Below are 20,544 nucleotides of genomic sequence, written 5' to 3'. Positions count from 1 at the left end.
TCTTGTTCACTTTCTTTTTTACATACTCTTAATTCAATAATAAATAATTTTATATAAAATTTACAATAAAAGTTTAGAGTAAAATTCATTAAAAGAAAGTTTTGTTAAATAAAAAATGTCAATTGAATTCATAAATACATTTATCATTTGGGGATGAAAATATTTTGAAATAAATTTAAACATTTAAAAAGAAATACATTAATTAATAAAAATTGTATATATGATTTATAAAAAAAAAGATTGTCCTTTTACGTCATTTTATATTTATCAGCCACTTGAACAGCTGATTTTACCAAACACTTTTTATTTTAATAAGTTAACTTTTCAGCTATAAGCTATCTGCTATCAGCCATCAGCTACCAGCTAGCTTTTCAGCTATCAGCTAGCTTATCAGCTATCAGCTAGCTTATAGCTTCTTTTTACCAAACACACCCGAAGTAGCTTCTGAAAAATAGCTTATAAGCTCGTGGAAATTCGTGAAATAAGCTATAAGCTCGTGGTAAAAGATCGTTACCAAACAGAGCTTTTTTTGTCAAACGAGCTTATAAGCTATAAGCTATAAGCTCATCTGGTGGCTTACCAAACAGATCATTTCCAATTTTCAATAATTTTTTCAATATCAAAGTTTAGACAAGCTGAATTTCAACAGTCATGGGAGTTGAAAAAAATTTCAAAGTTCAAAAAATGTTGATAAAATATGTGTCCACCAATGAATTTTGCAAATCACCAACGAGATTCAAACTAACATTAAAAGTTAAATTTTTACTAATTGAACCAACATTTGTTCAAACAAACAGAATTTGTTTTACTCCCTCCGTTTCAAAATGAGTGTCGCTTTAGCAAAAAAAAATTGTTTTAAAATGAGTGTCGCTTTCAGTTTCCAATGCAATAATAACTTTTTCTTTTTAATTGTACCCTCCAATTAATACTCTGCACACTACTTCCAAAGTATTACTTTTAAAACTAACCAGTAGTTAATAAGGATAATTTGGTAAAATAACCATTCTCTTTCTTTTAATCATTGCATTTCTTAATATGTGTGTAAACACCTAAAACGACACTCATTTTGAAACGGAGGGAGTACTATTTAAGTGGCAGTAATCACATCAAATGATTTCCAATCCCAAAGTTTGATCAATTAATTAATGAAATGAAATTTGATCTAGATAGATCTAGAAAGTTGGTTGGATTGAAGCAACATTTCGTTGATGTTGATTATGATGGATGATATCTGCAAACACTTCAACGTTCAAATTAGTAAGAGAGTGTAACAAAAAAAAATTAGTAAGAGAGTAAATAGTCTTTGGTGTTAGAGAGTGAAAAAATTATGTATTTTTTTTTTTGAAGGAAAAGATTATGTATCTTGTACTGTTGTGGAGGAAGGGATTTATGTGACGTCGAGGAGGAGATTTTGGAGAATAATGGAAAGATGTTAGATACGTCTTTCTTCAATGGTCTAGTTCCATAGTCGTTAGAGGTCGTTGAAGGAGCTACAACGTTACGGATTACTAGAATCCCATGTGAAATGGATCAGTTCTATCTTAATTGATATTTTGAAATGGATCGTGAAGTAGTGGTGGACTAGACCTTTGATCACTTTGAAACAACATTTTTTAATTTATGAATTTAAAGGCTAGAATCAAATGATTTTTAAATTGACATCCACTTTTATAGTTACATTTTAAAACTTACAATACACCATGATTTTATTTTTTGAAGAGAAGTTAATAGAACAATTAACATATTAATATTTGCTATTAAAGAAAACATGAAGAAAAAAAATTAGGCACATTTATTTTGCAAAAATATTTTCTACTTTTATTTCCTAAAATGTGTTTATTTTAATAACTTGTTAGTAAGAAGATGAAAGACCCTTGAAATATATCATTGTGATGTAGAGAAAATAAATGCACATTTAAGGGTACTTGTAATTATAGACGACAACAAAACTCATACATGTGAGCACTCGCTCGAACAAAACTTAAATTGATGGGTTTTTCCCATTTTGATTAGGTTTGCGTATGTGTTAGAGTTTTCCCAATTTCAAAATCCAGGTACAGGATGGGTATTGAATATATAAATACCCACTCTGAATCCATACCCAAACTCGTCCCGAATATAAAAAAAAATCAAATTATTATCTCTTTTATTTAAATAGAAACTCAAACCCTAAATTATTTCACTCACACAATCAAAGTCTCAGTATTTCAGACGACACTCACTTTTCTAAGTTCTCCCTCTTCTCCTTCCACATCTCACACCTCCGGTCTCTCTCTTCTCCATCACCGTAACCATCGACTACTATCATCTCTTTCTTGGATAATGCACTGCAATATTGAGCCCAGGACTGAAAAATACTTTTTTTATTAAAAAAATTATCCACTGCAAGGATAGGGCAGGGATCCTTGAACCCGTTGGGGACGAAGATGAAATTTGATTTCTCATCCTTGTTGGATATGTGTAGGGTAACATGTAAGTATTTGAGAGTAAAGGTATAGGAACGGAGAAGGTAAAACTCGCCCTCACCCACCCCATTGCCATGCCTACCTGTAATAATGAAAACAAATATTTTGTATTTGTTTAAAAAAGACACACAATTGTTCACATTAAGAGTGCATTGTCTATTCATTATAAAGTGAAATTGATACAAATTTTAATAAATAAAAAATATTTTTACAAATTAAATGAGGTGTAATATTTCATCGAACCTATTATCAAATCATTAAGTAAACCTAGTGATCATCACATTGAAATAAGAGAAATCAGAATTTGACATCACATAAGACATTAGATATTCAAATCATCTTAGTTACATGTTCAATGCCTACCTTTTCATCCAACGTGAAAGTTCTAACTCACATCGACACACAATGCATGTGAGGCAAAACAAAAAGTATTTCAATTTAAACTCTTAATTGATTTTTAGTTTTTTTTTTTTAGGAGTAAACCTCCAAATTGACCATTTTGTTTGTAAGTCGCACTCAAATTAGTTTTCGACTTTATTAGTATTTCAAATTAATATCCGCCTTTGTTATAATTTTCTCAGTTAAATATATGTCTTTATATTTTAGTCAGAACATGATAGACTTAATTGAAAACCTTTTGACAAAAAACACAAACTAACTTAAAATTTTAATGAAGTTAGAGATAAATTTAAGAGTCATTTACCGGATCAATTTAGTGGTTATGGTTTTTTTTTTGATTGATTTGAAAGTTGAAACTTGATACTAGTGCCACGTTTGAGACGTGTAGAAAAGTATAGCGTATAAAATGTGCTTGGTGGGCGCACGAACTTAACACATTAAACACAGTTATTACTTACATACAACATTTCGCCGGCGACCAAACGATGAACTCCGGCAACGGAGTAGACGAGTCATATCGATCACTTCCATCGCTGTATCTAACCTTCTTGTCAATATGGTTCGTCTCTGCTTGTTCATGGACCGCTTACACCTACAAAACCCGCCATTTCCAGGTTCCTATCGATTTCATTCTTCATAATTGATGCATGTTGGTTTGAATTTTAGATGATAATGAATAATTGAATTTGAAACTGAATGTTTCTATCTTTAGAAATGAGAACAGATAACTGTTTTTGCTAGTTTTGGACTCTGTTTTGTTATTTGAGTTTCATCCTTTTGGTTTTATTGACATGCAACCAGAAAAAAATAAAGAATTTTACTATCTTATAGTTTCATTGATTCATTCTCCTTAATATTAATACGAAGGGCACATAGTAATTTAGTAATGAAACTAAGGAGAATTAATATTTGTTAAAAAAAAAAATTGTAAATTTATCTAAACTGGATGTGATTTCTGTGACTTGATGAAGTTCTGTTGGCATAAGAGAGTTTATGGAAACGGATTATGACATGTCTATAGTCATTTTCAACTTATTTCCATAAACTCTCCAAGATAACTTATGAAAGTAACTGAAATGGAAACAATTTGACTTTTATTTTATTACTATTTGTTATAGAAATAACTTATTTATATTATAAACAATTATATATAATATGAAAAGGGCCATAGTATTGTTAATTTGTACTTCGAACTTGAAGCATATGATTTTTTATATTTTGTAACGGTTAATTTATTTATTTTGTGATATTGTTTTGCTAGAGCAGTGGAATAATTTGCAGTGGGCACTTACTTCGATTCCATTGATCAAAGCATTGCAGCTCATGCTATCCTTCCTCTTCTGGTACGTTCCGGACCTTGTTTAAAGTCTAAAATTTGGTATTTTGATGTTTATACTTGGATGATATTGTATCATCTTTCATTAAGTTCAAACAAGGACTTATTAGCCTTACCAAAAATGAAAAGAGAATTTGAGTAGTATAATATTATAAATCTAAGTGTTCTATTTGCATGAATTACGATATTTATTCACAGACATGGGGCAGTGGGCACAAATTATTAACATTAGTTTTGATGTTTATTTGTAGAATTACTGTATATAATGGAGAATCAATTACATTTTAGAGCAGTTTATTTTTAGAGTGGTAGTTGTATGAGGTCTTTTGTTAAGGTAGCCCCAAATACATAAATGTTAGGTTGCAAATGACTCTTCTGGTGTGACACTGAAGAAGGCTTGGTTTACTTGAATCTCTTTTGACAGCATATCCTAGTGGTGTGAAATTTGTATAATTGTATTTGTGGTCTGTATTTGTAACACTATTCTTGCAGGTATTCATGCTTCAATTTTCAGGCATGCTCGTTGTGGATGTCATTTGGTGTATACGTAACTGGCGTGTTGTTTCAGACAGCTGCTTTTGTTTCCTTTTTGCTCATTGCTCATGGTTACTGCATCATGTGTGAGCATCTTTCTTTAAATGAACGCCGTTCAACTGCCGCACTTGCATGTGTCTTTTACTTAACTCTAGTTGGTTACAAGGCTTCTGTACCATACTTCACCGTAAGCTTCTTCGATGGTCATTGTAATATGCAGTTCAACTGAAACTACTTTATTTTTTAAATGACAAATTTGTGATTTATAATAAACATGTTTATTTCTTTGATGCTAATCCATATTTAAACAAATGTACAGGTGCTTCTGCTATTAAATTATTTTATTTCATTCTATGTAATATTCCACCATATATCCCAAAACCTACTGGTGTTGCGAGAACAATTGAGCATTATAGAAAATGAGGATGTTCGAGCAATGCATGATGCTGTGTATAAAAAGTTCATAATGTTCAAGTAAGTGTTGCACATCTGAGAAGTGTATGAGTGATCTCTTCCGTTATGTCATAGATTTGTATATCATCTCATCTAAACAGAAATTCATACTTTGATAGTTAACTTCATTTCTTATTTTGTGCAGGAAATTTCAGGGTGCAATGCAGATGGTAGCTATGGCAGAAACTATGGTATTATATTTGTGATATATTTGGTATACTTTCATGAACAATGATATATTAGTAAATATGTGATTTTGACTAGCCCATTAATTGTAGATATATATGAACATCTATGACTCCTCAGAGAATTATTGGCTTCGCTTATTGATCAGAGAATGGACGCAATTTTGCATCTTTGTGTACATTGGGTATGCTTATCTATGTTCCACTGCAATCAACCCTTTAATTCCCTGAAATTTATCAAATCTTTTAACAAAAAATGAAGCGGTGCAAGAAAACTAGTCATGATTTTCCTTCAATTATTTGTCCAATTCTAATCTCAAATAGTTTTTAATCCATTCCTTAACCTGCAGATGGATTTTCAGATCACAAGATTTGGCACCGCACTTCTCTGTTATGCCGGCCACAAAGTCTAAAGGCATGACTCTGGTGCCTCCCATCTACAGTATTGTAAGCTATCGATCTTCACTACATGTTCATGATCTCAATGAAATGTATCGTTTTGGTTATTATGTGCCATTGAAACATTAATAGTAAATGATGTTTACAATCTTGCCACATTAGGCTGGAGTTTCCATTAATTCTTTTTGGAAAACAAGATCTTAATTTGTGTTTATAAAAAAAAGATCTTAATTTGTACCTTATGGTGCAGGAAATGGATGCAGCAACCTTTAAAGAATTTAGTAGTCGCGAATGGCACATTGGGTTGGTAAGTGTACAAACATGCTTTAACGTTCTTAGTTGGATAGTTAACTAATTTATACAATCTTTTGGTGACTTCTGTCTTCTGTTATTCATTCATTCATATGTTAATTAATTTACTTTTACTCATACACTTGTTATGAAGTTCAAATAATTCATCTCATCTTTTGTAGCCAACGTCCACTCGTCATGATGAATGCTCCAAAAATGAAGTTCTGGTAATTATTCAGCATCCTAGTGCTCAGAAGCCAAGAAAGCTTGATGCAATTTCTAATAGCACCGCTGTGTCAAATCTCAATACAAATTTATCTTCATGCCAAACACAACAAATACAGCTACCAACATGATGAATTATACCTGCATTACTTGCTTATGCCTTTTTCTTACAGCTAGTACAGGCACAATTGTCTTTTTCCTATGATTAGTCTACCATCAATTATTTTTCTTGGTTTAGAAATCACTGGGTAAGTGTAAAAAAGACTCCTAGTTCCTGCAATGAAAAAAGACTCCTAGGCAAGTGCAGAATTAAATAGTACAGTATAACTACCATGGATAGTAAATTGAAGCCGTGTTGAATAGCTCATATTACGAATTTTGCAAATGGGAACTTAAAACATCAATTCAAAATATGAGTCATTTGATCTTCGTTTAATGACTTTAATTTACCAATCTTGTTAACTGCACTATTTTTTAACCACAGAAAATTCTAATTTGGTGCAAAACAGTGAGTTATAGCTTGTAAGTTGTGTCTAGCACAGTTTCAGATTAGAGGTAGCTGCAAATATGTATCAATCTGTGAAGCCCCGATACTTCAAAATGGATGACGTATCGTATCCCCTGCGTATCCTGCACCGATACCTGCCCGATACTTCCCGATACGTATCCGGAGAGTATCCAAATATTAAATTTTATTTTTTTAAAAAATAATTATCCGATACTTTCCGATACGTCCCGATACTCACGGATACTTGTGTTTTTTATATTATTTTGATTTCTGTTTTTTATTTAAAAAAACTAAGAATAAAAACATTATATTGTATGTGTTCTTTTTTGGATATAGTGTTTCTTTTTTGGATCGATATATATAGTATAACACTAACAATGTTCCTTTTGGATATAGTGTAACATTTATGTATAACACTGATGGTGCTCTTTTTGGTATATATTGCGTATGTAATTGACTAATGACAACTCTCTTAATCGTCAATATTATTTATATTTATGTTAGTGTGCTACGAGCATGGTTTCTTGTGTTTGTTAATATATTTGCATATTAAAAAAATGGTTATAATTATATTGTACATTGAATTATATAATTTTTTTTATTAACGTATCTCAGCCGTATCGTATCTTGATTTTTGAAATTTTCCCGTATCGGCGTATCGGTGCAGTATCGTATCCGTATCGTATCTCGTATCCGGGCTTCACAGGTATCAATACATTATTATCAAAGGAATTCTTAGTGTGCATATTCTTGATTTCAGTGTCGATTGCATTTGACCTTTTTAAGAAAAATCATGTTAAAGGTTTTCAATTTTTCTATCGACATTTGATAGGGACAGTTGGTCCACTAGCCTAACTTCCTCAAGTTGGGACAGGTCTAAGTTGAAAATTAAGTTAACTTTTTCTTCTGCATTGATCACTTTCAACAAGTCAACCAAGTAATGTTGGTATTGTAAAACAAGACTACAAATGCTGACTCGTTGAACCAAAAACGGTACCAAAAACTTTGAAACTTTAAAACAGGTATTAACAAGAAAATTCAGAATAAGAAAGCTTTACTTGAATCAATTGAATTTCATGGTGTGTTTGTATTGAGAGTGTAGGAGGGGAAGGGATGGTAGAGAGGGTTTACTTTTTTTTTTTTTTAAAAAAAAAAAAAATTAAATTATAAACACTATAAAATATTTTTTAAAAAGTTAACTTATTAACATGATAAAAGATCATATAATACTTCAATCACATGTTTTGATCTGATTCTCCTATAAACTCCACTAGATTTTGCAAATAAATTGGTTTGATAAAATTTGATTTAAATTATAACGTCAATTTATAATCCATTAGAAGTTCATTAAAGTTCAATTGGTTAATCATCCATTAATATAAATTATTTGATTTATTCATTAATAATTTTTCACTAATGAATATTAAATATGTTGAGAAATTTGCAATCCTCCCATACTTGCTCTTGACATGTCTCTGCTCGCCCTAATCCTCCTAAGAGTCTTAACAACAGAGAGGAAACGTGAAAAGACATTGAAACTCGTCTCGTCATAAAATATATGCTCAAAGAGTAAGTCAATGAAACATGCATGCCTTACATATTCTCTAATAGAACCTTACATACTTGGAGTGGGTTGGTTTGGACCAAATACATATATTATTTTATTTTTTTGCTTTTTTCTCATACTTGAGATTAGAGGGACTAATGTATTTGCATGATGTGGAATGATTGGTAGCTAACTAAATGTCCCGAGTATATATGGTGAAGAAATAGTTGGGGGCATGGCCATGAGGCAGCTAGCACTTTTCTTCACCCTCGTTTGTATCCATAACTATTTATGTGGGTAATAGATATCCATGGAAATTTCTGGTATTTTCTATGTATCTACCACTGGTCTAGACTTGAAATTTCACATACCATATTTAATTCTCCTTTAAATTTTTAAAAATTATATGCTATATAGACCACACCGTGTTTAATATGTCTTTTAACCAAAAAATACCATATTTTTTTGATAAAAAAACACTCCCTCTCTATGTCATGTAATAACTATCTCATTTACAAAAAAAGATTTTTCACAAAAAGAGTGACACTTTCAATATGCAAGATAGTTTTAATTCATTTTTTTTAATTATACTCTGTATATCACTCTGTATATCACTAACCCTGCCGTCGTGGTTGATCCGGGAAATAATCACCTTTGAATTTTGATCTGCCATATTTGGGATAATTGTATAAATGAAAAATGATAAAACAAAATATAAATTAACTTTACTCTTGTATTGGACTACATGTCAAAAAACGAGGAAGAATGAAAGAAAGTGCGCATACGTGGTCAATACGTGGGGTATAGTTTAGCTTCATCTTAAATCCTACTAATTGTGATGTCAAACATACCAAATTGCTAATTTACCCTTAATTAAAGCATCTCCACAACTACTTCCTAGTAACTTCCTTCCTCTCTTTCTTCCCTCCTTCCTTCCTTACTTTTTTTTTTTTGCTAATAAATTACTTCTTTCCTTAAACAAAGTGAAATTCGTTTTTTTAATCCTTATCAACACGCAAAAAAATTAATTAAATACCAAAAGCGGTATGGATAAGCTCCCATTTTATCAAGAAATTGAATCTTGCATGCTAAGGAATATAGCGCGTAAATTAACATTACTCATAACTATATATAATATGCTAGTTTGTTGCACCATCAATATTCAAAACCCATAGTGTTTATCTTCCAATATTTAGCCTCACCACCTTTGTTACATCAATTTGATATACATACGTGCATTGGTAATATTGTTTCAATCTCAATCTTTCAATTCATTCCCTTCTTCATATATACATTTTGTGCGACCATATACCCATTTCATATACTTCATTCTTTTCTTATTATCATATTATTATTGTGATCTCAAAATCGTTGTTATTATCCTTTTGATATTGAAACCATGTCAATGCCCTTGTTCACAAACTTGAACCACATTGAGACACTTCTCAATGCACCAAACACCAACAACACAAACAATATAAGATGGCACAATGCCTTCATGACAATCTATTGTTCTAGGGCTTTCATGTCACGTTCTACCAAGAAACCAAAAATCACACCTACTCCATCTTTCACCGTGGTTGATTTAACTTCACCTCACTCTTTTACCATTGATCAAGAAACTCTCGTAGATATTGTCAAAGAGAAAAACATTGACACACTTCAGAAACATGGTGGAGTTGAAGGTGTTGCTTCATCACTTAAAACTAACATTGAGTTTGGTATCAAAAGTCATGATGATGATTTTCAAGACATTTCAATTCGACAACAAGCGTTTGGTTCCAACACTTACAAAAAACCACCTTCTAAAAGTTTCTTTCATTTTGTTGTTGAAGCTTTTAAGGATTTAACAATTCTTATTCTTTTGGTTTGTGCTACTCTTTCACTTGGCTTTGGAATCAAGGAGCATGGAATCAAAGAAGGTTGGTATGATGGTGGTAGCATTTTTCTAGCTGTTTTCATTGTTATTTCAATGTCTGCAATAAGCAACTTTAAACAAAACAAACAATTTGATAAATTGTCTCAAGTGAGCAATGATATTCAAATTGATTTGGTTCGAAGTGGGCGCCGACAAAAGGTATCAATATTTGATATTGTTGTTGGTGATGTTGTTTGTTTGAAGATTGGTGATCAAGTACCAGCCGATGGATTGTTCGTAGATGGACATTCATTGAGAGTTGATGAATCGAGCATGACCGGTGAGAGTGATCATGTAGAGATTAATCAAAACTTTCATCCTTTTTTGTTTTCCGGAACAAAAGTTGTTGATGGATATGCAAAAATGCTCGTTACATCGGTTGGTATGAACACAACATGGGGACAAATGATGAGTTCCATAAGCAACGACATTGACGAAGAAACACCTTTGCAAACAAGGTTGAATAAACTAACGTCCTCAATTGGAAAGGTTGGTTTGGTTGTCGCATTTTTAGTCCTTGTTGTTCTGTTGATTCGATATTTCACGGGGAACACAAAGACCGATAACGGAGTTAGAGAGTTCAACGGTAGAAAGACTAGTTTTGATGATGTGATGAATGCAGTTATTGGAATTATTGCTGATGCTGTTACTATTGTCGTTGTTGCTATACCTGAGGGTTTGCCATTAGCTGTCACATTGACACTTGCTTATTCAATGAAGAAAATGATGGCTGATCAAGCAATGGTGAGAAAACTTTCTGCATGTGAGACTATGGGATCAGCTACTACAATTTGCACCGATAAGACAGGTACTATTTGAAATACAAAATTTAGTTATATTCTGTTAATAGATATTTAATTTATTGATTCTTGACTTACTCTTTATACATAGAATATTTCACACATACTCACTTTGATCATGTGATTTGTAATAGGTACACTCACTTTGAATCAAATGAAGGTGACAAAGTTTTGGCTTGGTTTAGAACCAATGGAAGTTGGTGCATATTCAAATGTTGATCCATATGTTCTTCAATTGATCAAAGAAGGAGTTGCTCTAAATACTACTGGTGGTGTTCACAAATTGAATTCAGGTTCTGATTCTGAATTCGAGTTTTCAGGTAGCCCAACAGAAAAAGCAATACTATCTTGGGCTGTTTTGGAATTGAAAATGGATATGGAGCACTTGACAAAAAGCTGTTCTATTCTTCAAGTTGAGACTTTCAACTCAAAGAAGAAAAGAAGTGGAGTTTTGTTGAAAAGGAATGTTGACAACCAAACTGTTTCACATTGGAAAGGAGCAGCAGAGATGGTACTAAGAATGTGTTCCAAATACCATGATGGTTGTGAAATTTTGAAAGATCTTGACCATGAATCCATGTTGAAATTTGAAAGCATTATTCAAGGTATGGCAGCTAGTAGTCTTCGTTGCATCGCTTTAGCGTATAGAAAAGTTACAGACGAAGAGCTTGGAGATGGAGAGACGAACAAGATGGTGGTAAAAGACAATGGTTTAACATTGTTAGGACTTGTCGGCATTAAGGATCCATGTCGTCCAGGAGTGAAGACAGCGGTTGAAGCTTGCCAACATGCTGGTGTGAATGTCAAAATGATTACAGGTATTACTAAAATATCTTATTTATTGATAACTTGATAACATAAAATCTCTATTTATACATACGAGTCTATATGAAAATGATGAAGATAATAAGAATAATTAACCTAACTAATTGTTAATTAACCATTAACATACTTTATCTCTGATGACAGGTGACAATATTTTCACTGCAAAAGCTATAGCATTTGAATGCGGAATTCTTCAACCTAATCAGGACACAAATGAAACAGTGGTTGAAGGTGAACAATTTCGCAACTTCACGCACGAAGAGAGGTTGGAAAAAGTTGAGAAAATCTCTGTGATGGCAAGATCTTCTCCTTTTGATAAACTTCTAATGGTTCAATGCTTAAAAGAAAAAGGTCACGTAGTTGCTGTAACTGGAGATGGAACAAATGATGCACCGGCATTGAAAGAAGCTGATATTGGACTTTCAATGGGAATTCAAGGTACTGAAGTAGCAAAAGAGAGTTCAGATATTGTTATATTAGATGACAATTTTGCATCTATAGTAACAGTTATAAATTGGGGAAGATGTGTTTACAACAACATTCAGAAATTCATTCAATTTCAATTAACAGTGAATGTGGCAGCACTTGTTATAAATTTTGTCGCGGCGGTTTCAGCAGGTGAAGTCCCATTAACAGCAGTTCAATTATTATGGGTGAATTTGATTATGGATACATTAGGTGCATTGGCTCTCGCAACGGAAAAACCTACTAAGGATTTAATGGATAAAGAACCTGTTGGTAGAACAAAGCCTCTTATAACTAACATTATGTGGAGGAATCTTTTGTCACAAGCTTTGTACCAAATAGTAATTTTATTAACTCTTCAGTTTAAAGGTGAGACTATTTTTGGTGTGACTTCGAAGGTAAATGACACATTGATATTCAATACATTTGTTCTTTGTCAAGTGTTTAATGAGTTTAATGCAAGGAAATTGGAGAAGAAGAATGTGTTTGAAGGGATATTTAAGAGCAAGTTGTTTTTGGGAATTGTTGGTGTGACATTGGTGCTTCAAGTTGTGATGGTTGAGTTTTTGAAGAAATTTGCTAATACTGAGAGGTTGAATTGGAGAGAGTGGATTGTTTGTATTGGTTTTGCTGCTGTTTCTTGGCCAATTGGTTTTGTTGTGAAGTTTATACCAGTCTCAGATAAACCTTTACTTGATTTTTTGAATTTTAGGAAGAGATATTGAAGATTAATTAGCCATATAGATTGATTTAAAGATGCTATATCAGTTGTACTATGGTAGACTAATAAAGAAAATATGCAGGATTGTTAGAAGCAAATCTTCATGTAAATCTTATCTTATTAATAAAAGTTCTTAAGTTTACGTACACAACTTTTTGGAGCCAAAAATTGAGGCTAATTTTGACATTTCATAATTATTATTTTATTATTTAATAATTTAATATCATATCGTATCATACTTCATATCATACTTAATATAAATGTTGAACAGTCTGATAAACACTTTTGCAACCCTAATCCCAAATTTCCCTCCCAAATGATCTCATTAATGACAATCATACTTAATATAAATGTTGAGCAGTCTGATAAACACTTTTGCAACCCTAATCCCAAATTTCCCTCCCAAATGATCTCATTAATGACAATTACAACTAACACCTACCTAATTATGTGCACAAGGCTCAAGTATGTGGCATAGAAAAATCAATTCTACTCCTGTCTACCACATGACTGTCTACCACATTAACTATCACTTACTCTAACATCTCATTTTTTCTTCTCTGTTCTTTTCTATTCTGTCACAAACCTTTCTCTTTCTCATGGATCTCTTCACCCTTTTTGCCATTCATTCTTCTCCCGTCTCTGTCACCTTCTTCCCATTTTTTAACCCTTCCAAATCATCAAAGCCATGTCCACTCCAATTTCTATCCATAACTCAGACTCCATATCCACATCAGTCAAAGAAGAAGAAGATTTGAGGAAGACGACGATCATTAAGGTGATAACTTTTTGAATCAACTTTCTATTTCACAAATCATAACATTAAGATTCCTCAAATCATAAATTTGTCCGTCAAATAGAGGTATTGAATTTGTTCTTTCTCAATTTATAATTCCATTTATTTTTTTCTCATTTTGATTTCAATTTCATTGATGATTCCAATGTTAGTTATACTATTTAAATTCGATTTCGGTTGATAATTCCAGTGATGATAGCACATTTTTTGTCTTTGATATAACTTTGTTCTGATTCTGTTGTTCTATTAAAGGTGGACTTGCACATGTATGTTTAAATTGTTGTATTTTGATTGTTGCGTGGGTCCTCAGACTTAGGTGCCTCTACCAATATTATTTCTGTCGATTTTGTTTAATGTCAATCTGGTTTGTTGTGTTCTGATTTTGGCGTTTATGGTGATTTAGAATTTTGATAGTTGGTTATTTGAAGGTGATTTAAGGTTATTGTTATTATTGAAAGTTTTTATCCTTCTGATTGGTTTTTCACATTTTGCAATTGACAAGTGATACTTACACTAAGTTATATTTTGCTTTCTTGATTGATTTGTATCCTCATGTGAAATTGATTTTTTTTTTTAATAACTTGCTTCAGCAGCGCTTTTACTTCCCCCCAAATGTGTCTAACTATATCTCATTTCATTGTTACATAATCTTTGGGTGATAACTGATAACAATTGAGGCAAAGGAGTAAAATAAATAAACTTCATCTTTATGTGGTCAAGAAATCTGCAATGGGTGAGTTCTCTTCTCTAATTTGATATTTGATAATTATTGATGCTGAATAGGGCGCTAGACTTTAAAATTATCATGTTTTGATCCATGGTTAATAGTGCATCATAACAACTTCTACCTAAAAACTAGCACCCTAATCCAACTACTTAGCACCTATTCCATTCCTATTAAGTAGGATTCTTGGTTAATTAATACTGCAGCATAATAACTTCTGATTGAAAATTAACGCCCTATTTAAATGCTTTGACATGGAATAACGCAATTAATTAATGACCTACCTTTCATTGAAGTTGTTTTGATTAAATAAATTAGGGAAAATTACATCCACCTCCCCTGATGTCGATGAAAATGACACTAACACCCCCTCTAGTTTTAAAACTTACACCAACCTCCCTTAAGTTTTTGTTAAATAGACAAACACCTCCTTTGCTATTAACACTGTTAATTTTTTCTGCTAACTCAATTTTTTTAGTATATTCAATTAACCTTTAATGGTGGAAAACCTCCATTGTTGAACTTGAATCAATTTAAGAAACAAAATTCAAATATGAGTATCAGATCAAACATTCAAGAAAGCTATTCCAAACATTCAAGAAACCATAGGTTATGGCTTTTTAATTTCACATCGATTCCCCATTTCATTCTCACTTTTCCTCTCCTCCTGAATTTAATTATATATGTTGCACTCAGATTATGGATTATATGATTATGCTCACTCTGATATAATCATCAATTTAATTTGTCATTAATCCTTTCTTTAAACCGTCAATTCCATTTCATTGATCTTTCAAAAAAAAAAAACAATCCATTTCATTGATGCTTACTCTCGCAATTGAAATTATCTTTCATTAGGTTAATAAAATCAGAATTTCATTGTCCTTAGAAATCAATTTAGTAGCACAATGGTGGTGAAAGCATACAAACAAGAACACATTTGCAAACATCTATGAAAAGAAAACGGAAAAAGTAACAGAGTTAATAGCAAGGGAGCTGTTTGTATATTGGAGGAAAACTTAAGGGAGGTTATTGCAAGTTTTAAAATTAAAGGGGGTGTTAGTGTCATTTACATAAAGTTCAAGGGAGGCGACTGCAATTTTCTCAATAAATTATGCATTGAGTTCATGCTATTTAAATAAGTTTATGTATAATTGTTTCTTCTTTCTCCATATTCGATTCAATCTACCTACTGGAATAGAAGATGTCACATTTTGATAAATTGATGCATGCCAAAAACTGTGATGTTGTTGATGAATTGAGAGGATTGAAAGGTATGATGAGATTGGCAAGAGTGTAATTAATGTTGCAGGTTTTTCCAACTATTTTTCGTTTATAAAATTTCTATGTTGTGGAGGTGTTGATTTGGTACATTTGGTTCTTATAATAAATGATTGTTGTCCTCTTTGAGAAATCGAATTGAATATGACTTGGTTCTCTTCTTCCTTTTATTTGTTGTGTATCTTTCTTCCCTGTATAAGTCTCCTCTCAATTTTTATCAGTTTCGGTTCTATGGTGGGGTTTTGACTTCTAACATGTGGTGGTCTATTGATATCATGTTTGCTTGCAAGTTTGGGAGATAGTACATAAAATTGTGTATACCTAGCTGGAAGAGGTCCATGTCAAGGTATTTGTTATTAGATGAAAATTCTGTTTTATTTTTTTGGATGTGGGTTCGTCTCTATAATTGATTCACAAATTTTGAAAATTGTACTTGAAGACTGTCCTTGTGTATTCCATTTCTGCAACCAGATTTTTTCTTTTATATTTCTAATTGGTGTTTTTTCTTCAGGAATTTATCAAATTGAGAATTCGCAGTAAGAGGAGACATAATGAAAAATGAAGTGAGAAACCATTAGCTGGTGAGTATTTTTTACAACCCTTACCTTTTGTTCTTCATTTACACCTCGTGCATAATAATATCAGCTACTTCATTTAATGACCAAATGTAGAGCTCAATGTATGTATGCTAAGATTTAAGGTTGTTTTGCAAGAATCCCTGAGCAGCCAATACCAACTACTCCCTTATGCTATATATTTTACTAATGATCTATATTAGTTGATTCAAGAATATTGGGTGTATAAATCTTAATAGAGATTACTATCTTAATAGATTTAAAGGACAACTGCTCCTAAATATATCGCATGCCATTCCTCTAAATCTAAAACGTCGACGATGTTATTCATTTGAACATTGCAGACCATTTTAATTTAACATTGTTTTTACTATTAATTCGCAAAATAGGTTTTGTATTAATAAAGTCCTGCTGATTTTATAAGCTATACTCAGATGATTTTCTACGCTATTTACAGGGCCATTGTATCAATCTTCCAGTTGTATGCTTATGTTGACGCAATTTAGGTGAAATCACCATTTTGAGTAAAACAGCGGTTCAGACTTAAAAAAAAAAAAAGGTATAAAGTCCTGCTGGTTTTATAAGCTATACTCAGAGATGAATTTCTACGCTATTTTCAGAGTCGTTGTCTCAATCTTCCAGTTGTATGCTTATGTTGCCGCAAAGCTCAATGTAGGCATGCTCAATTAGAGTGCAGTTAAGGTTATCATGTGCCATGTGTCGTTTGCTCGTAGTGATTTTCTCAGCATTGATACTTGATTAGCTCAATATAGCCATTGTTGTAGGTAGTGTGCTCAAGGTAATCATAGACCTAATGACATAAATGCTTCCACATATAAATGTAGGGCGGCTCATAGTATGTGGTAGGGCTTTAATTGCAACTGTATTTGTGGAGCTCAATGTAACCCATGCAACGTGCTTGCCTAAAATGTGTGTTATACGAAATAAACACCATTCAATGTCAGGTGTTTTCCCCAAGAGTTTGTTCACAGTTCAAGCTACTCTTGAGGACACATAAATTAAATGCAAGCCTCCTTAGGAATATTATGTTCTCCTTTAAGTCTTTGATAGTCATCATGTCATATACACTATTTAAAGATATGTTCACTAAACTATGAGATCACCATTTCCTGACATTAGCTTAAGCCCAACATACACTTTAAGATAATTCATGATTTATGAGTTTGATCAGCCTTGCAAAAATGGCCACCAAATGTTTGTCCTCACGAAGGACTACATTCTATTTGTGTTCAACTCTTTTCTGTATCACTATTTTAGTCCTTGAATACTGATTATATTCATTTGTAGGAAAATCACCCAATCACTCAGCCAAAATCACTCAAATCTCAGAGATTGCTGGTGTGAAGATATTGGTTCATGATGACGAGGGTGATGATACAATATAACACCAAGTGTGTTCTATAAAGAAATATTTCAAAATGTGCTTTAGTTGATTCATATGATTATACAAATGTAACATCAAATGTGGGCTATACAAAAACATTTGCATATCATTGTTATGGTTTTTATTTTACAATCATTTTTGCACCATACATTATGCGGTAATTCTAACACTATAATACATACTAGATTGTTGACCCGTGCGTTTTTGCACCATACATTATGCGGTAATTCTAACACTATAATACATACTAGATTGTTGATCCGTGCGCCGCACGGGTCGAATAGATTGTAATATATAAAAGTAAAGTATAAGAGATGAAATAATTGGTATCACGAGGTATAAATATTACTTTTGTTTCTTTAAATTTGTTCCAATCAAAATAATCTTTCTTTACCATAGCCTATCTTTATGCCTGTGAGGACTAAAAAGAACAGCAAAAATAACAAATGTAATAATATTCAATTTCTTCTATAGATTATATCTGAATGCTATAAGATTTGTTCATGAATGTAAAAAAAAGTATTGAATATCATTTCATTAAGAATAAAATCATGAATACAACTTGTACCAAAAAAAAAATCATGAACTTGGTATAGTCTCATAAACTTGCCTCCTAGTAAGCTCTACCATTATTATTATTATTACCCCAAATTTTGCCTCGCAAGAAGTTGTTGTTCGAGAAAAATCATGGATAGGTAAAGAAAAAAAAGAGGAAAATATTAGGGTTTTTGTTGGGGTAGCATTGATAAACACAAACTAATGATGCAAATTTAGAGCCAAAATTTTAGGGTTGGGGATTAGCATTTAATGATGCAAATTTAGAGCCAAAATTTTAGGATTGAATTGTTGCAAACCTAATAAGGGATTAGTGGAGGGAAAAAATTAGGTTAAGTTGCTGTAGACTTAACAAAATTAATAAATAAGGATGACTAACACTATAACAGACCCGTGCGATAGCACGGGTCAAAGAGTCTAGTTTATCTAATTATTTTGAAACCTATTGCCACCCTAAGCCAACCAATTAAACAAGAAATTGCTAAATTTGTGCAACTAAACTACTTTTTTTTTGGTAGTGCAACTAAACTACTGTTTACATTTTCCTATTTTCAACATAATCTTTGACTTGTTTTCTGTTTTTCCTATTTTGTTGTTTAGTTATTGAATCCTATTCACTACAACAAAATAGGAAAAACAGAAAACAAGCCAAAGATTATGTTGAAAATAGGAAAACGTAGACAGTAGTTTGGTTGCACTATAAAAAAAAAAGTAGTTTAGTTGCACAAATTTAGCAATTTCTTTTCCTATATATGAGTGCCACCAAAGTACTGATACGTTTTATATTTTTAGCATAATCTTTGGTTTGTTTTCTATTTTTTCTATTTTGTTGTTTAGTTATTAAATCTTATTCACTACCAAAAATATTTTATTGAATCGTATTGCCACTATAATTGAACCAAAATTTGTGCCACCGACTTATTGGATACGCTTTTATTTTTTTCTCATTAATCTTTTTTTTTCTCATTAATCTTTAGTTTGTTTTCTCATTAATCTCATTAAATTTGTGCCACCAAAGAAAAAGAAAACACCAACCCTCATCTATTTTTTTTTTTTTTGGTACCGACTCTTTCTACATCTCTATGCAACTTTATGCCAAACTAATCCTCTCTCACTCTCTATATAAGTAACATCAAATAGCATTTATAAGTCATACTTCATCCTTCGATTAAATCACCTTACTTCAAACTAAAGTACGTTGTAATTTTTGGTTTCGAATCTCTTTTATTATTTCTAACTTCGTCTTTTTCAAACTAAAGTACGTTGTAATTTTTGGTTTCGAATCTCTTTTATTATTTCTAACTTCGTCTTTATATCAACAATTAAAGTATCTCTCTATTATTATTTCTAACTTTGTCTAACTTTGTATGATTTTTTTCTTTTCAATTCTATGTAGGTTGAATAATGGATTCTCATATTACTGATATTGATGACATTGTTGCTGGAAAAATCGATTGGAAGACACGTGTTTGTATAGTTAATCTTTGAAAAAATTCCTGAATTTAACAAACCAAAAGATTCATCCAGTATTGAATTACTTTTGCTAGATGAAAAGGTATGGTCATGTATGATCTTCATATAGTTCTATTGTACCTATAAATTTATACAACATGTCTATGTTATGTGCGATGAAAAGGCATTCATATACACACACACACACACACACACACACATATATATATATATATATATATATATATATATATATATATATATATATATATATATATAACATATCTACTGAAATGACTTTCGTATGTGAGAATATGAGAATGTATTATCAACCTTTTAGATTAAAATAAAGGGCTTAGATTTAATGCACAAATAAACACATCATGTGCACCATCGCCTTTCTTCTTTTAATATTTTTTACGGATCTTCTTCTTCTCATCTCCACGTTGAAAAAAGGGCTAAAAAGGGCTAACAATATATATATATATATATATATATATATATATATATATATAAAATGAGGAATGCTAATTGCAAACGCTTAATCACACACTTTTTAGCACACGCCATAATGTGATGCCACGTTGCAATTTCTTTAAAACATGTAACTTGTTAACCGGTTCAACAAGTTGACATATTTTTGTTTTAGTTTTATTTAATGATTATTATTGGTTGCACCGTTCAGA

General features: G+C 31.8%; 2 protein-coding genes across 5 annotated transcripts; both read left to right on the top strand.

Moving 5' to 3' along the window:
• The first annotated feature begins 3,295 nt into the window (after positions 1 to 3,295).
• On the top strand, positions 3,296 to 7,540 carry LOC146896825 (uncharacterized). Of its 4 annotated transcripts, none has more exons than XM_085738837.1 (10): positions 3,296 to 3,478; positions 4,131 to 4,207; positions 4,693 to 4,921; positions 5,054 to 5,208; positions 5,333 to 5,378; positions 5,466 to 5,557; positions 5,723 to 5,819; positions 6,022 to 6,078; positions 6,245 to 6,856; positions 7,502 to 7,540. In XM_085738837.1, exons 1-9 carry the CDS (start codon positions 3,350 to 3,352, stop codon positions 6,416 to 6,418), a joined length of 1,056 nt encoding a protein of 351 aa, XP_085594963.1. In that variant the 5' UTR covers positions 3,296 to 3,349; the 3' UTR covers positions 6,419 to 6,856; positions 7,502 to 7,540. The 4 variants fall into 4 exon arrangements, with proteins under 4 accessions (XP_085594963.1, XP_085594965.1, XP_085594964.1 ...); XM_085738839.1 differs by having other exon boundaries at positions 4,126 to 4,207; XM_085738838.1 differs by lacking the exon at positions 6,022 to 6,078.
• A 1,961-nt stretch (positions 7,541 to 9,501) lies between these two features.
• On the top strand, positions 9,502 to 18,065 carry LOC146896824 (putative calcium-transporting ATPase 13, plasma membrane-type). Its single transcript, XM_085738836.1, has 7 exons — positions 9,502 to 11,067; positions 11,194 to 11,877; positions 12,029 to 14,599; positions 15,792 to 16,217; positions 16,383 to 16,452; positions 16,904 to 17,005; positions 17,755 to 18,065. The coding sequence occupies exons 1-3, from the start codon at positions 9,741 to 9,743 to the stop codon at positions 13,072 to 13,074; spliced, it is 3,057 nt and encodes a 1,018-aa protein (XP_085594962.1). The 5' UTR covers positions 9,502 to 9,740; the 3' UTR covers positions 13,075 to 14,599; positions 15,792 to 16,217; positions 16,383 to 16,452; positions 16,904 to 17,005; positions 17,755 to 18,065.
• The last annotated feature ends 2,479 nt before the right edge of the window (positions 18,066 to 20,544 follow it).

Source organism: Medicago sativa, chromosome 8, assembly GCF_051527215.1.
Source record: "Medicago sativa cultivar Bolivia chromosome 8, Bolivia_mono, whole genome shotgun sequence".
Classification (NCBI taxonomy): Eukaryota; Viridiplantae; Streptophyta; class Magnoliopsida; order Fabales; family Fabaceae; genus Medicago; species Medicago sativa.
The sequence above is the reverse complement of the archived record's forward strand: the minus strand, read 5'-3'. Positions and strand labels throughout refer to the sequence as shown.

Coding starts and splice junctions, on each gene's coding strand:
- LOC146896825 (XM_085738837.1), top strand. CDS start 3,350: ATGAACTCCGGCAACGGAGTAGACGAGTCATATCGATCACTTCCATCG. Junction 4,208..4,692: donor ATGCTATCCTTCCTCTTCTG/GTACGTTCCGGA, acceptor CTATTCTTGCAG/GTATTCATGCTTCAATTTTC. Junction 5,820..6,021: donor TGCCTCCCATCTACAGTATT/GTAAGCTATCGA, acceptor CTTATGGTGCAG/GAAATGGATGCAGCAACCTT.
- LOC146896824 (XM_085738836.1), top strand. CDS start 9,741: ATGTCAATGCCCTTGTTCACAAACTTGAACCACATTGAGACACTTCTC. Junction 11,068..11,193: donor AATTTGCACCGATAAGACAG/GTACTATTTGAA, acceptor GATTTGTAATAG/GTACACTCACTTTGAATCAA. Junction 11,878..12,028: donor GAATGTCAAAATGATTACAG/GTATTACTAAAA, acceptor CTCTGATGACAG/GTGACAATATTTTCACTGCA.